The sequence below is a fragment of the Nicotiana tabacum genome, chromosome 4, assembly GCF_000715075.1.
Source record: "Nicotiana tabacum cultivar K326 chromosome 4, ASM71507v2, whole genome shotgun sequence".
In the NCBI taxonomy this organism is placed as follows: domain Eukaryota; kingdom Viridiplantae; phylum Streptophyta; class Magnoliopsida; order Solanales; family Solanaceae; genus Nicotiana; species Nicotiana tabacum.
The window spans coordinates 96692317-96704516 of record NC_134083.1 but is presented as its reverse complement, the minus strand read 5'-3'; the positions used below and the strand labels follow the sequence as shown (position 1 = coordinate 96704516).

At 40.8% G+C, this 12200-nt stretch overlaps 1 protein-coding gene across 1 annotated transcript; it reads left to right on the top strand.

The window, feature by feature from the left end:
- The first annotated feature begins 3528 nt into the window (after positions 1 to 3528).
- Positions 3529 to 4011, top strand: LOC107785077 (myricetin 7/4'-O-methyltransferase 2). Its single transcript, XM_016606303.2, has one exon. The coding sequence runs from the start codon at positions 3529 to 3531 to the stop codon at positions 4009 to 4011; it is 483 nt and encodes a 160-aa protein (XP_016461789.2).
- Positions 4012 to 12200: the final 8189 nt, after the last annotated feature.

The following is a 12200-nucleotide window of genomic DNA, read 5'->3' as shown; positions in this document are numbered from 1 at the left end:
TGCGATAACAACGCATAGACATTGTAGCAATCCGTGCACAGTCTCAAAAACGTAGAAAATACAGATATTGAGCTGGAACAAAAGAACATCCTTCTACAAGGCGATGATAATAGCATGCCCGAACACGCAGGGAAAAACATCCTGCACCACGTTTGCAGTACCATTACAAATCCTCGATGCCCAATTAATAACAAGCACTTCGCGTCACATAAGATTGAGTAAGAAGGAAATAAAGGCACAAGCCTCAATGGAATCAAACAGCACGATGAGAAAATCAAGAAGGGAAGTGCTCCTAACAACTTTGTAGCCTCTCGAAGATAAGTACAGACATCTCCGTACCGATCTGCAAGACTCTACTAGACTTTATCATGACTCGTGATACCTAAGTGAACCTAACACTTTGATACCAATCTGTCACGACCCAAAATCCACTAAAGGTCGTGATGGCGCCTAACGCCGCCGTCAAGCAAGCCAACGGTAATTGATCAACTAATTACGCATTTTAGTATTTTGTAAACATAAGTTTTCATTAATTAAATAGTATAAAATATAATTTACAGGGTAAAGGATAATATCTACATAAGCTAAAATAATGAACAACCTGTAAGAACCCCCAAAACCTGGTGTCATAAGTGCATGAGCATCAACTAGGAAATATAATAAAATAAAACATCTGTGTGGAATACAAATTAGACAGAAAAATATAAATAACTCTGATGGACACTCTACACGCTGCAGATCATAACATGACATGCTGCTCATTGTAAAGTCCCTGCAATAGCCGTGCCTCGGCGTCCAACAGACCACCAGACATTTATGTACCTGCATAAAAAGTGCAACAAGTGTAGCACGAGTACATAAATCAACGCGTACCTAGTAAGTATCTAGCCTAACTGAGAGAAGTAGTGACGAGGGGTCGACATCAACACTTACTAGTGGTCCAATAAGATAGATACAGTACAAGTAAACATGTGTGAGTCATAGTAAATAAACGAAATAACAAGTATAATATGTGGCACAATCCTCTTCTCATTAATAACTTAAACTCTCAACTAGTAGATACCTCCTCAATCAGAGTATATATATTTTGGACCTTACCAAATAGGTCGTCACAGTTCAATCAGGAAAAGCGCACAGATATGTTGGCTTCTTGCCAGTTATTATGCAAGTTTTCATAAGAGTAATTTATAGAAATGTTGAGGCGTACGGCCTGATCCATCAAAACATTGCCGAACCATTCATACATTTATTTTATTTTCGAGGAGACGGCACGCTCCCATGAGAGTGTGGTATATAATCCTGCCGAGGCGTACGATCCGATTCATCATAATGTGAGCACTGCCGAGGGTCGAAGGACACAAACCATAGATGTATCTATCCTGCCGAGGCGAATGGCCCGAACCTATTAGAATAAGAACAATGACGGGTCCTTGGCCCCACTCATGAATAGACGTGTGAGTTATAAATTTTAAGGGAAACCTTTCGATGAGAGCACATAACGCGGGAGATATTCATAAGAGGAGTACAATTATGTCGCGGCTAATCATGAAGCCCGTCGAATCTCTACAAAAGCAAGTCTAGCACTCAAGTATAGTCTCAAGTTGCAACGTAAAATAAAAGAATTTAATAGTGAAGAGACAACTCAAATAGTACAGTTATAGCATGGAGGGAACCTAAGTCTACCCGGACATAACATGAATCTAGCTATGCACAGACTCTCATCACCTTGTGCGTACGTAGCCCCCGCAACAAGTAGCACATAATAAATACATCACCTAAGAGTAGTTTCCCCTCACAAAGTTAGACAAGGGTCTTACCTCGCTCCGAAGTTGCAAAACCGGCTCCAACACCTCTCAAACACCTCATTTCGATGCCTGTCTCTTCAAAACTAGACAAACAAATGTGCAAATCTATAAATATATACTTTATTACACATTGTTAATCAAGTAATAACAATCTCCAACTCCGCTCAAAAAGTCGATAAAATCAACCCTCAAGCCCATGTGCCCGGATTCCAAAAATTAACGAAGATAAACTTTATCCATAACACCAAGAACTAAAATATATAACTTATTCCAAATTCCATGTCCAATTTCATGGTGAAAATCCAAAAACACCAAATTCTAGGTTTACTACTAAAATCTCAAATTTCTACTAATTTCCATGTTTAAATCCATATACAAACTATGTATTTAACTTGTAATAGGTGAAAATCACTTACCTTGTGTTGCTTGATGAAAATCTCCCCTTGAAGCTCTACAAAATCTCCCAACCAAGTGAAAATGAAAGAAAATGGGCCAAATCCCGTTCTTAAAAGAACATACTGCCTAGCGAGCTCTCGCACCCGCGGCCACTTGACCGCTCCTGCGGTCACCCTTCAGCCCCTGCCTTCGCATCTGAGGAAAAGACTTCGCTTTTACGGAGTCTCACCTGCGACCAAGAATCTGCTTCTGCGGTCCCGCAGGTGCGGGACAAACCTCGCACCTGCGCCTCTAGCCTGCCTCACTCCCTACCGCTTCTCCAGCCACTGGGCCGCTTCTGCGGTCAGGCAGATGCGGGAAAATATCCTCAACTGCGGCTACTGCTAGTCCCTTCCCATTTCGCTTCTGCAAGCTCGGCTGCGCTTCTACGATGTCGCTTCTGCGACTAAGACGTCAAAGGAGTGATCACATTAGCTGATGCCCAGCTTTAGCATTTCTTAAGTCCAAAATCAATCTGTTAACCAACCGGAATTCACCCGAGGCCCTCGGGATCTTAACCAAATGTACCAACACGTCCCAAAATGCAATACGAATTTAGTCAAAGTATTAAACCACATTAGACAACATCAAAGTCATGAACCGCGCCTCGAATCAAACTTCTAAATTTTAAAATTTCTAAATTCTATATCATGTGCCGAAACGTATCAAATAAATTCAGAATGACTTCAAATTTCACACACGAGTCACAAATGACATAACAAAGCTATTCCAAGGCTCGAAACCCCAAACGGACATCGATAACATTAAAATCCACTTCAAATAAAACTTATGAAATTCTAAAACTTTTAAAATGTCAACCTTCCATAATAAGCACCGAAATGCTCCTAGTTGATCCCATACTCAACCCGAACATACGCCCAAGTTCGAAATTATCATACAAACCTATTGGATCCTTCAAATCCCAAATTTGATGTCGTTTACTCAAAAGTCAAATCTTAGCCAATTCTTCCAACTTAAAGCTTCCGAAATTAGAATTTTCTTTCCAAATCAATCCGAACATCCCGAAATTAAATTCCGATCATACGTACAAGTCACAATACTTGAAGTGAAGATACTCAAGGCCTCAAACCGCCGAACGATGCGCTAGAGCTCAAAACGACCGGTCGGGTCGTTACAGTTGTGCTCCAGCTCACTTTAAAATGGGACAATAATGGTCCAACAACTCAAATTTGAATCATGAAGTGTACAGAAGAAAAATTTATCCTATAAGTACACATATTATAGGTTTCTTTAGATGACAAATCTAGTCAAGGCAAGTTCCTTGAAAATGGCAATGAATGAGAATGGTTCAACTGAACTTCTCCAGGCCCAAACTCAAACATGGAACCATATCTACAACTTCGTAAGCTCTTCAGCAGCAAAATGTGCCGTTCAACTAGGCATTCCCGATGTCCTATACAAACATGGCCTAAAATCCTATCTGCTGAATTTTTTCATGGTTAAACAGTGGATTCTCCATAATTGGGGAGACGAAGATTGTGTGAAGATATTAAAGAAATGCAAAGAGTCAATTCCAAGTAGAGAAAAAGGCGGGAAAGTGATAATTATAGGCATAGTGCTGGAAAATCCGAAGGAAAAGGATGATTCTGTTCGAGCACAACATAATATGGACTTGGTGATGATGGTTCTTTTTGGTGCCAAAGAGAGAACTAAGAAGGAATGGGAAAAACTCTTCACTGAAGCTGGTTTCAATGAATATGAAATAACTCCCACCCTGGGCACAAGGTCTCTCATTGAAATCTACCCTTGAAGAAATGTGCGTTTACAAAATATGTTAAGCTCTAGTGAATAAACTTGTAAGCTTATTATGAGTCTATTTCTATTTTATCGTATTTATGATTGGCTCCATTCTCACTAGTTCTGTAATTCCAATAAATTGAAATCTACCCTTGAAGAATTCCTGGGATGTGCATTTACCAAAAAATGTAAGCTCTGGTGAATAAACTTATAAACTTATGAGTCTATCTGTATTTTTATTGTATTGTAATAGGTATTAGTGTAAAATACTAGTATTTTCTTTTGTTTGCTATAAATTTCTTTATTTCTTGATATTAACCTTGCTAATCAACTTCATTAGCTCCATTCTCACTGGTTCTGTAATTCCAATAAATTAGCAAATATTGGGAAATTCTTCATTACCAATGATTTTAGTAATAGATTTATAAAAAGTTTGCATACGCCATGTGCGTTCAGCTCTGAAATATCTATTGCATATATAAGCTGCATATAATGACGGCTATTTTCTAGTACTGCTTGAACCAAGCTGTTCCCTGCTTGGTCCCCTCCCCATGACAATGGGGTTACGTTGCAGAGTCCGGACCCAAAGAGTTTCTTTTTTGGACTCAAAGCATAAAAAAAGGTAAAAAAAATTAACTAATCACCAATTTATATATAACGCATGGGTTGAATGCGCTATACCTTAACGGCACAAAAATAGGTGTATAATCTTTTTTTTTTTTAATTCAGCGTACCTATTTTATTTCATTCCAACAGGGAGTACAAAAGACAGAGCAGTTGGCATCCTAAACACTCTGTTCTATAGAGGTGTAATGCGGCAACCAGTACATATGTAGACCTTTGATAAGTGGAATTTTTGACTACTTATTAGCGACTTTTAGCTTTCGTTCTAGTCCAAAAGTGCCTAATTGTATTCCCGAAAACTGATGAAATATGCTTACCTGCAGGAGTATTGGAAAATGAGCCAATACATTGAAATCCAACACAAGGAGGAGTGATCTGAACAAGGACAAAAATCAGGCACAGAAGCTCAAGTGCGGACCGCAGATTACTATCTGCGGACGCAGAGTGTGAAGGAAAATCAACAGAGCCCCGGTGCAAAGTGCGGACCGTACAATTGTTGTGCGGCCGCAAGAGCTACGTAAGAGACAAAGTTTAGAGAGTTTCATTTCAAGCTCAAGAAGAAATGTGGACCGCACAATAATTATGCGGCCGCAGAAACAGCTATACGACCGCACTTAGGAAATGTGCGGTCCGCAGAAGAGCCTAGTGTGACCGCACCCAGAATTGTGCGGACCGCAGAACATGAGAGATGCGGCCGCAATCCAGAATTGTGCGGCCGCAGAATTAACTCCTGTCAAGATCTGAAGAAAAGTGCGGACCGCACGTATAATTGTGCGGCCACAGAACCTCCGAAAGGGCAATTTTGTTCGAAAATTCCAGCTTTGTATAAATAGACTACTTTCACGAAATTAGGTGAAGTTTTGAATATTGAAAGTCCTGTAGCCGTTTTTACTTGCCTCTTTAGGCAACTTTAACTTACTTTGGTGATTTAACATTGGATTTTTATCTTTTAATCTTGCAATATGAGTTTTATCATCTTCTCTTCTTTATTTTCTTCTATACCCATTATGAGTAGCTAGATTTTTAGCTAGGGTTGTGACCAAACCCTAGTGTGTGAATCTAATAGATGTTTGATTTATGACTTGTTTATGGTTGTGTGTTTATTATTTAACCTTGTTCTTGCCTTTAATTGTAGAATTAATGGTTGCAAATATTAGTTCATGCCTATTTGACTTGGCCTCTACTTGAGAAAGAGAGACTTAATCTAGGAAAATATGGCTAACAAGAATCTGTGATAAAATCAAGAGATTGATAGTCCCAATTAAAGGGTTGAATATAGAAATAGTAAAACCCGACTTGAGCATTTTATCAACTGTTTTGTTCAATACCCATTTGGACTTGAGAAAGCCAAATTGGATAAAATCACTCTCTTACCGAGAGGTATTGAGTGGGTATTTGAGTGTTGATTGCTATAATACACATAACAATACAAGCATTAAAGTTTACAACCCGTTAGGCAAATACCTAGGTGAAGGGCATATCCCTAAGACTTTTTATATAATTTAAAACCATCCAAAAATAATATTCTCTTGTTTTATATCTTTAGAATTGTAATCCTTAATGTAATTTTAGAATTAAAAATAAAACCCTATTTGTGGAAGTGCAACCAAGATACTTCACGTGGTTTATCCAAATATATACCACTAATCCCATCTAAGCTCCCTGTGGATTCGATCCCGACTCCTTGTTGGATATTATTATTGCAATCGACCGTTTCACAACCCCGAATAGAGGTGTGACTTGGACGAGATCAATTTTTGGCGCCGTTGCTGGGGACCATAAAAACGAATTTAGCTATATATTTAATTTTGTGTGTGAATTATCTTCTTTTTCTTCCGTGTTACTAATCTTTTTGGTGAAATAATTGTAGGTGAAACAATGGCTCTCAACAACAATGATCCTCTCGGAAACATGCCTTTGGGGGATGTGGACTTGGAAGATAACCAAGTTGAAGAGGTTTCTCTTAAACCTCAAGCAAATAGACGAGGCCGACCGCCTCAAGACAACGTCCCCTTTCCACCCCCAAATCCACCAAGAGCGGCTCCACACTGGGTGTTGCCGAATGAAGGATATGTAAGTGCCATAGTCCCGCCCCGCATTAGGGTGGGCAACTTTCAAATCACAAATGTTATGCTCACATTGCTAGAGCAACGGGGATTCTTTACCGGGGCTCCGAATCAAAATACGTATAAATACTTGGAAGGGTTTGTGGACACTTGTTGGGGGAGTAAACAGACAAACATCTACGAGAATGCTTTAAGGTTGAGGCTATTTCCTTTCTCTCTACTGGGGAAAGCTTTGGATTGGTTAGAAAGGTTACCAAACTATTCCATCCATACATGGGATGAGTTGGCGGAGAAATTAATTTTCAAGTTCTTTTCTCCCGGGCATATGGCTACTCTTAGAAATGAGATTCTAGCATTCAAACAAGAACCCAATGAGTCGTTGCATGAAATATGGGAGAGGTACCGAACTATGGTGAAAGAGTGTCCAAACAATGACATGACAGAGGCTATGATTCAACAAACTTTCTATAGGGAGATCAGTACTACCAATCAATGCATGGTCAACCAACTTGCCAGTGAAAATTTCATGACAACGCCATATGCGGAAGCTTGTGAGATCTTAGATGAAATGGCTGATACTTCATCGGCATGGCAAAGTAGAGCAAATGTTCCTCAAAGTGATCCAAACGTGATTCACCTACATAAAGAATTGCATAATCATGGGCAAGCAATTACCGAGTTGACCAACAAGTGCAAGGTCCTAAGCAAGTCAATGCAATGGAGGAAGTTAATATGATGGTAAATAAGAGAAGGCAAAAGGGTCCTCAAGTGCAAAACCGTGCGGAACATTATGTGCAAGAAGATAGTGGGTTTGATCAAGATGAATCTTACAATGACCAATTCTTACAATATGTGAACAATTTCCAAGGGCAAAGAAACAACTCTCAAGGCCCGAATCAACAACAATGGCGACCTCATGGTAATCAAGGAAATTGGAATAATCAAAACAACCAAGGGAATTGGAACAATCAAAACAATCAAGGAAATTGGAATGGTAAAAATAACCAAGGCAATTGGAGTGGCAATAGTCAAGGATATTGGGGAGGCAATAACAAGGGGGTGGAACAATAACCAAGGAAATCGGTGGTCGGGCTTTCAAAGGCCCCTGATGTATCAACAACCAAGCAACCCGCATCCTTATCCTTCCAATGGTCCAAGCTCTACCAATAGTGAGATGGGGTGAATTGAGAACATGTTCAAACAAATGATGGAGAAGAATGCCGACTCCGATGCCCAATTAGCTTCTCACAACACTTCAATTCGCAATTTGGAAGTTCAATTGGGGCAAATCTCACAAGCTTTAAACACTCGTCCTAAGGGGGCACTACCAAGTGACACGGTGGTGAACCCAAAGGGTGGGAACAACACGGGACATGCCATGGCTATTACTACAAGGAGTGGAAAAGGTGGGGATGCACCCACCTCAAGTCAAAGAAAAATTATGGATGATGAGCAAGTGGTACAAGAAGATGAGATCCCGAACAATGTGGTGCAAGCAAATGATGAAGTAAGAATTGATATTGATGACAATGTGGAGGAGACTCAAGAGGAAGTGAACCCGTCTAGAGAGCACATTGTTGATATACCGGAATCGGTAGTGCCAAAGGCTAAGGCACTAATGCCAAGACCTCCTCCTCCATATCCTCAAAGGCTTGCCAAGAAAAATGGAGAGAATCAATTCATAAAGTTCATTGACATGATAAAGAGTCTATCTATTAATGTTCCATTGCTTGAGGCATTGGAGTAAATGCCCGGTTATGCAAAGTTTGTGAAGGACTTGGTGACAAAGAAGCGGTCGATGAATTGTGAAACTATAAAGATGACTCATCAAGTGAGTGCAATTGTGAACTCAATGGCTCCTAAATTGGAAGATCCCGGCGCTTTCATAATCCTTTGTACTATTGGAAGTGCCGACTTTGCTAAAGCTCTTTGTGATCTTGGGGTAAATATCAATTTGATGCCCTATTCGGTTTTTAAGACTTTGAGAATTGGGCAACCAAGACCCACATCTATGAGATTACAAATGGAGAATCGTACCATGAAGAGACCGTTGGGTATCATTAATGATGTGTTGGTTCGTGTTGATAAATTCATTCCCCCGGCGGATTTTGTGATTCTTGATTGTGAAGTGAATTATGAGGTGCCGATTATTCTGGGTAGACCTTTCCTTGCTACGGGGAAGGCTCTTATTGATGTGGAAGCCGGTGAACTTATTTTTCGGGTGGGTGATGAAAAGGCGGTGTTCCGTGTGTGCAAATCTATGAGGCAACCGAATAGCAATGAAGTGTGTTCGTTTGTGGACTTGGTGACCAATGTGATTTTTGATGATACTAGTGCCACTATGAATGTTGATGATACTTTGGAGGGCGTTTTGCTTAACCTTGATGATGACGAGACAGATGGCTATGTGGAATGCGAGAACTCACTACAAGGAATGGGGTCGTACACTTATGAACCCTGCAAATTGTCCTTGGATCTTGAAAATCGGAAGACTCCTCCAACAAAGCCCTCAATCGAGGAGCCTCCCACTTTGGAGTTAAAGACATTGCCTTCGCATCTCAAGTGTGCATTCCTTGGCCCTTATTTTACTTTAACGCTTATTCTTCCCTCTTGTTTGACTAACGTGCAGGTAGACTCAATATTGGCGGTGCTACAAAAGAGGAAGAAAGCTATTGGATGGACATTGGCGGATATTCGGCGAATAATCCCCACATTTTGCATGCACAAGATTAATTTGGGGGAAGATTCCAAATCCTCCATTGAACATCAAAGGATCCTAAATGAAGCAATGCAAGAGGTGGTAAAAAAGGAGATCATCAAGTGGTTAGATGCAGGGGTTGTTAACCCTATTTGCGATAGTTCGTGGACCTCTCTGGTGCAATGTGTCCCAAAGAAAGGGGTCATGATGGTGGTTACCAATGATAAGAACGAGTTGATCCCTACAAGAACGTTGACTGGGTGGAGAGTGTGTATGGACTATCGCAAGCTCAACAAAGTCACAAGGAAGTATCATTTCCCACTTCCCTTCCTAGATCAAATTGTTGATAGGTTGGCCGGCTGTGCTTTCTATTGTTTCTTTGATGGGTATTCCGGCTAATATCAAATTCTTATTGCTCCGGAGGATCAAGAGAAGACTACTTTCACATGTCCTTATGGTACTTTCATATTCTCGCGGATGCCATTTGAGTTATGCAATGCACCGATGACTTTTCAAAGTCGTATGATGGCTATCTTCACGGACACGGTGCAGTATTTCCTTGATATCTTCATGGCTAACTTTTCGGTGGTCGGGAATTCTTTTGATGATTGCTTGAAATATTTGGATAAGGTCTTGGCAAGATGTGAAGAGACGAACTTGGTGTTGAATTGGGAGAAATGTCATTTCATGGTTGAGGAAGGCGTTGTCCTTGGCCACAAAATTTAAAAGAATGGCATTGAGGTCGACCAGGCGAAATAGAGGTGATTTCTAAACTTCCACCTCCAACATCCGTGAAGGGAGTGAGGAGTTTCTTGGGTCATGCGGTGTTCTACCGGTGTTTCAAGTATTTTTCCAAAGTGGTGAACCCCTTGTGTAAGCTTTTGGAGAAAGATGCCAAATTCCATTTCAATGAGGATTGCATGAAGGCATTTGAATTGCTCAAGTTCAAATTGACAACTACTCCTATTATCATCGCCCTGAATTGGAGCTTGCCTTTTGAGCTCATGTGTGACGCTAGTGATGTGGCAGTCGGAGAAGTTTTGGGGCAATGTGTCAACAAGATCTTTCATCCGGTCTACTATGCTAGTAAGACCATGAATGATGCCCAAGTCAATTACACTGTGACCAAAAAAGATCTCCTTGTTATTGTTTTTGCTATGGAGAAGTTTCGCCCGTACTTGATGGGTACAAAGGTGATTGTCTACACGGATCATGCGACACTTTGGTACCTTATGAGCAAGAAATATTCAAAGGCTCGGCTAATGAGATGTTTGCTTTTATTGCAAGAGTTCAATCTAGACATCCAAGACCACAAAGGCAGTGAAAACCAAGTGGCAGACCACTTGTCTCGCTTGGAGGAGGAGGGGAGGCCACATGACGGCCTTGAAATCAATGACTCCTTCCCCAACGAGCAACTTCTAGACATTTCAATGACCGAGATGCCATGGTTCGCTGATTTAGCAAATTATCTTGTGAGTGGTATTGTACCGGATGAGTTATTTTCAAACCAAAGGAAGAAGCTCAAACGGGATTGCCTAGACTATTATTGGGATGAACCGTACATCTTCCGGATTTGTACCGATTGCATGATTTGAAGATATGTGCCGGAGGAGGAACAAGTTAAAATTCTTGGGGCTTGTCATTCTTTACCGTACGGTGGTCACCATGGGGGAGCAAGAATGGCAGCCAAAGTGTTGAGTTGTGGATTCTATTGGCCTACTATCTACAAGGACGCAAGTGATATAGTCAAGCGTTGTGATGAATGTCAAAGGGCCGGTGGGATTCCAAAGAAAAATGAGATTCCCCTCACCACCATCTTGGAAATTGATATTTTATATGTGTGGGGTATTGATTTCATGAGACCATTTGTAAGCTCTTGTGGGAACACATACATTTTGGTAGCTATGGATTATGTGTCAAAATAGGTTGAGGCTGTTGCTCTACCCAACAACGAAGCTAGAAGTGTGGTGGCATTTTTGAAAAAAGAACATCTTCACAAGGTTTGGTACTCCGCGGGCCATTATAAGCGATGGGGGGTCGCATTTTTGCAATAAAACTTTTGATACCTTGCTTAGCATGTATGGTGTCACTCACAAAGTCACGACCCCCTATCACCCTCAAGCAAGCGGACAAGTGGAAGTCTCCAACCGGGAGATCAAGAGTATTTTGTCAAAAATAGTGAATGCCTACCGGACGGATTGGTCAAAGAAATTTGATGATGCTTTATGGGCTTATAGGACGGTTTACAAAACACCGATTGGGATGTCTCCATACCGGTTAGTGTTTGGGAAAGCTTGTCACCTTCTAGTAGAACTTGAGCACAAGGCCATGTGGGCTTTGAAAAAGCTAAATCTTGAGTGGGATCTCGCCTCCAACTTAAGGGTGGCACAATTGAATGAGCTAGATGAATTTCGATACCATGCATATACAAGTTCATACTTATACAAGGAGAAGATGAAGCACCTCCATGACAAGTACATTCGAAACAAGGAGTTTAAAGAAGGTGATCTTGTGTTATTGTTCAATTCTCGGTTACAGATGTTTCCGGGAAAGTTGAAGTCTAAATGGAGTGGCCCATTTGAAGTTGTGAGTGTGAAACCCTTTGGTGCATTGGACTTGAATAATAAAAATGATGAAGTGTTTAGAGTCAATGGTCACCGGGTAAAGCACTATCTGAGAAATGTTGGTGATGGCCACGTAGTGGTAGTGATTCATTTCAAGTGATTGATGGTAATCTGCGTCGTGCCGTGATGCTAAATCAGGCGCTTCTTGAGAGGCAACCCATGTTTCTTTTTAATTTCCTTTTCCTTCTTC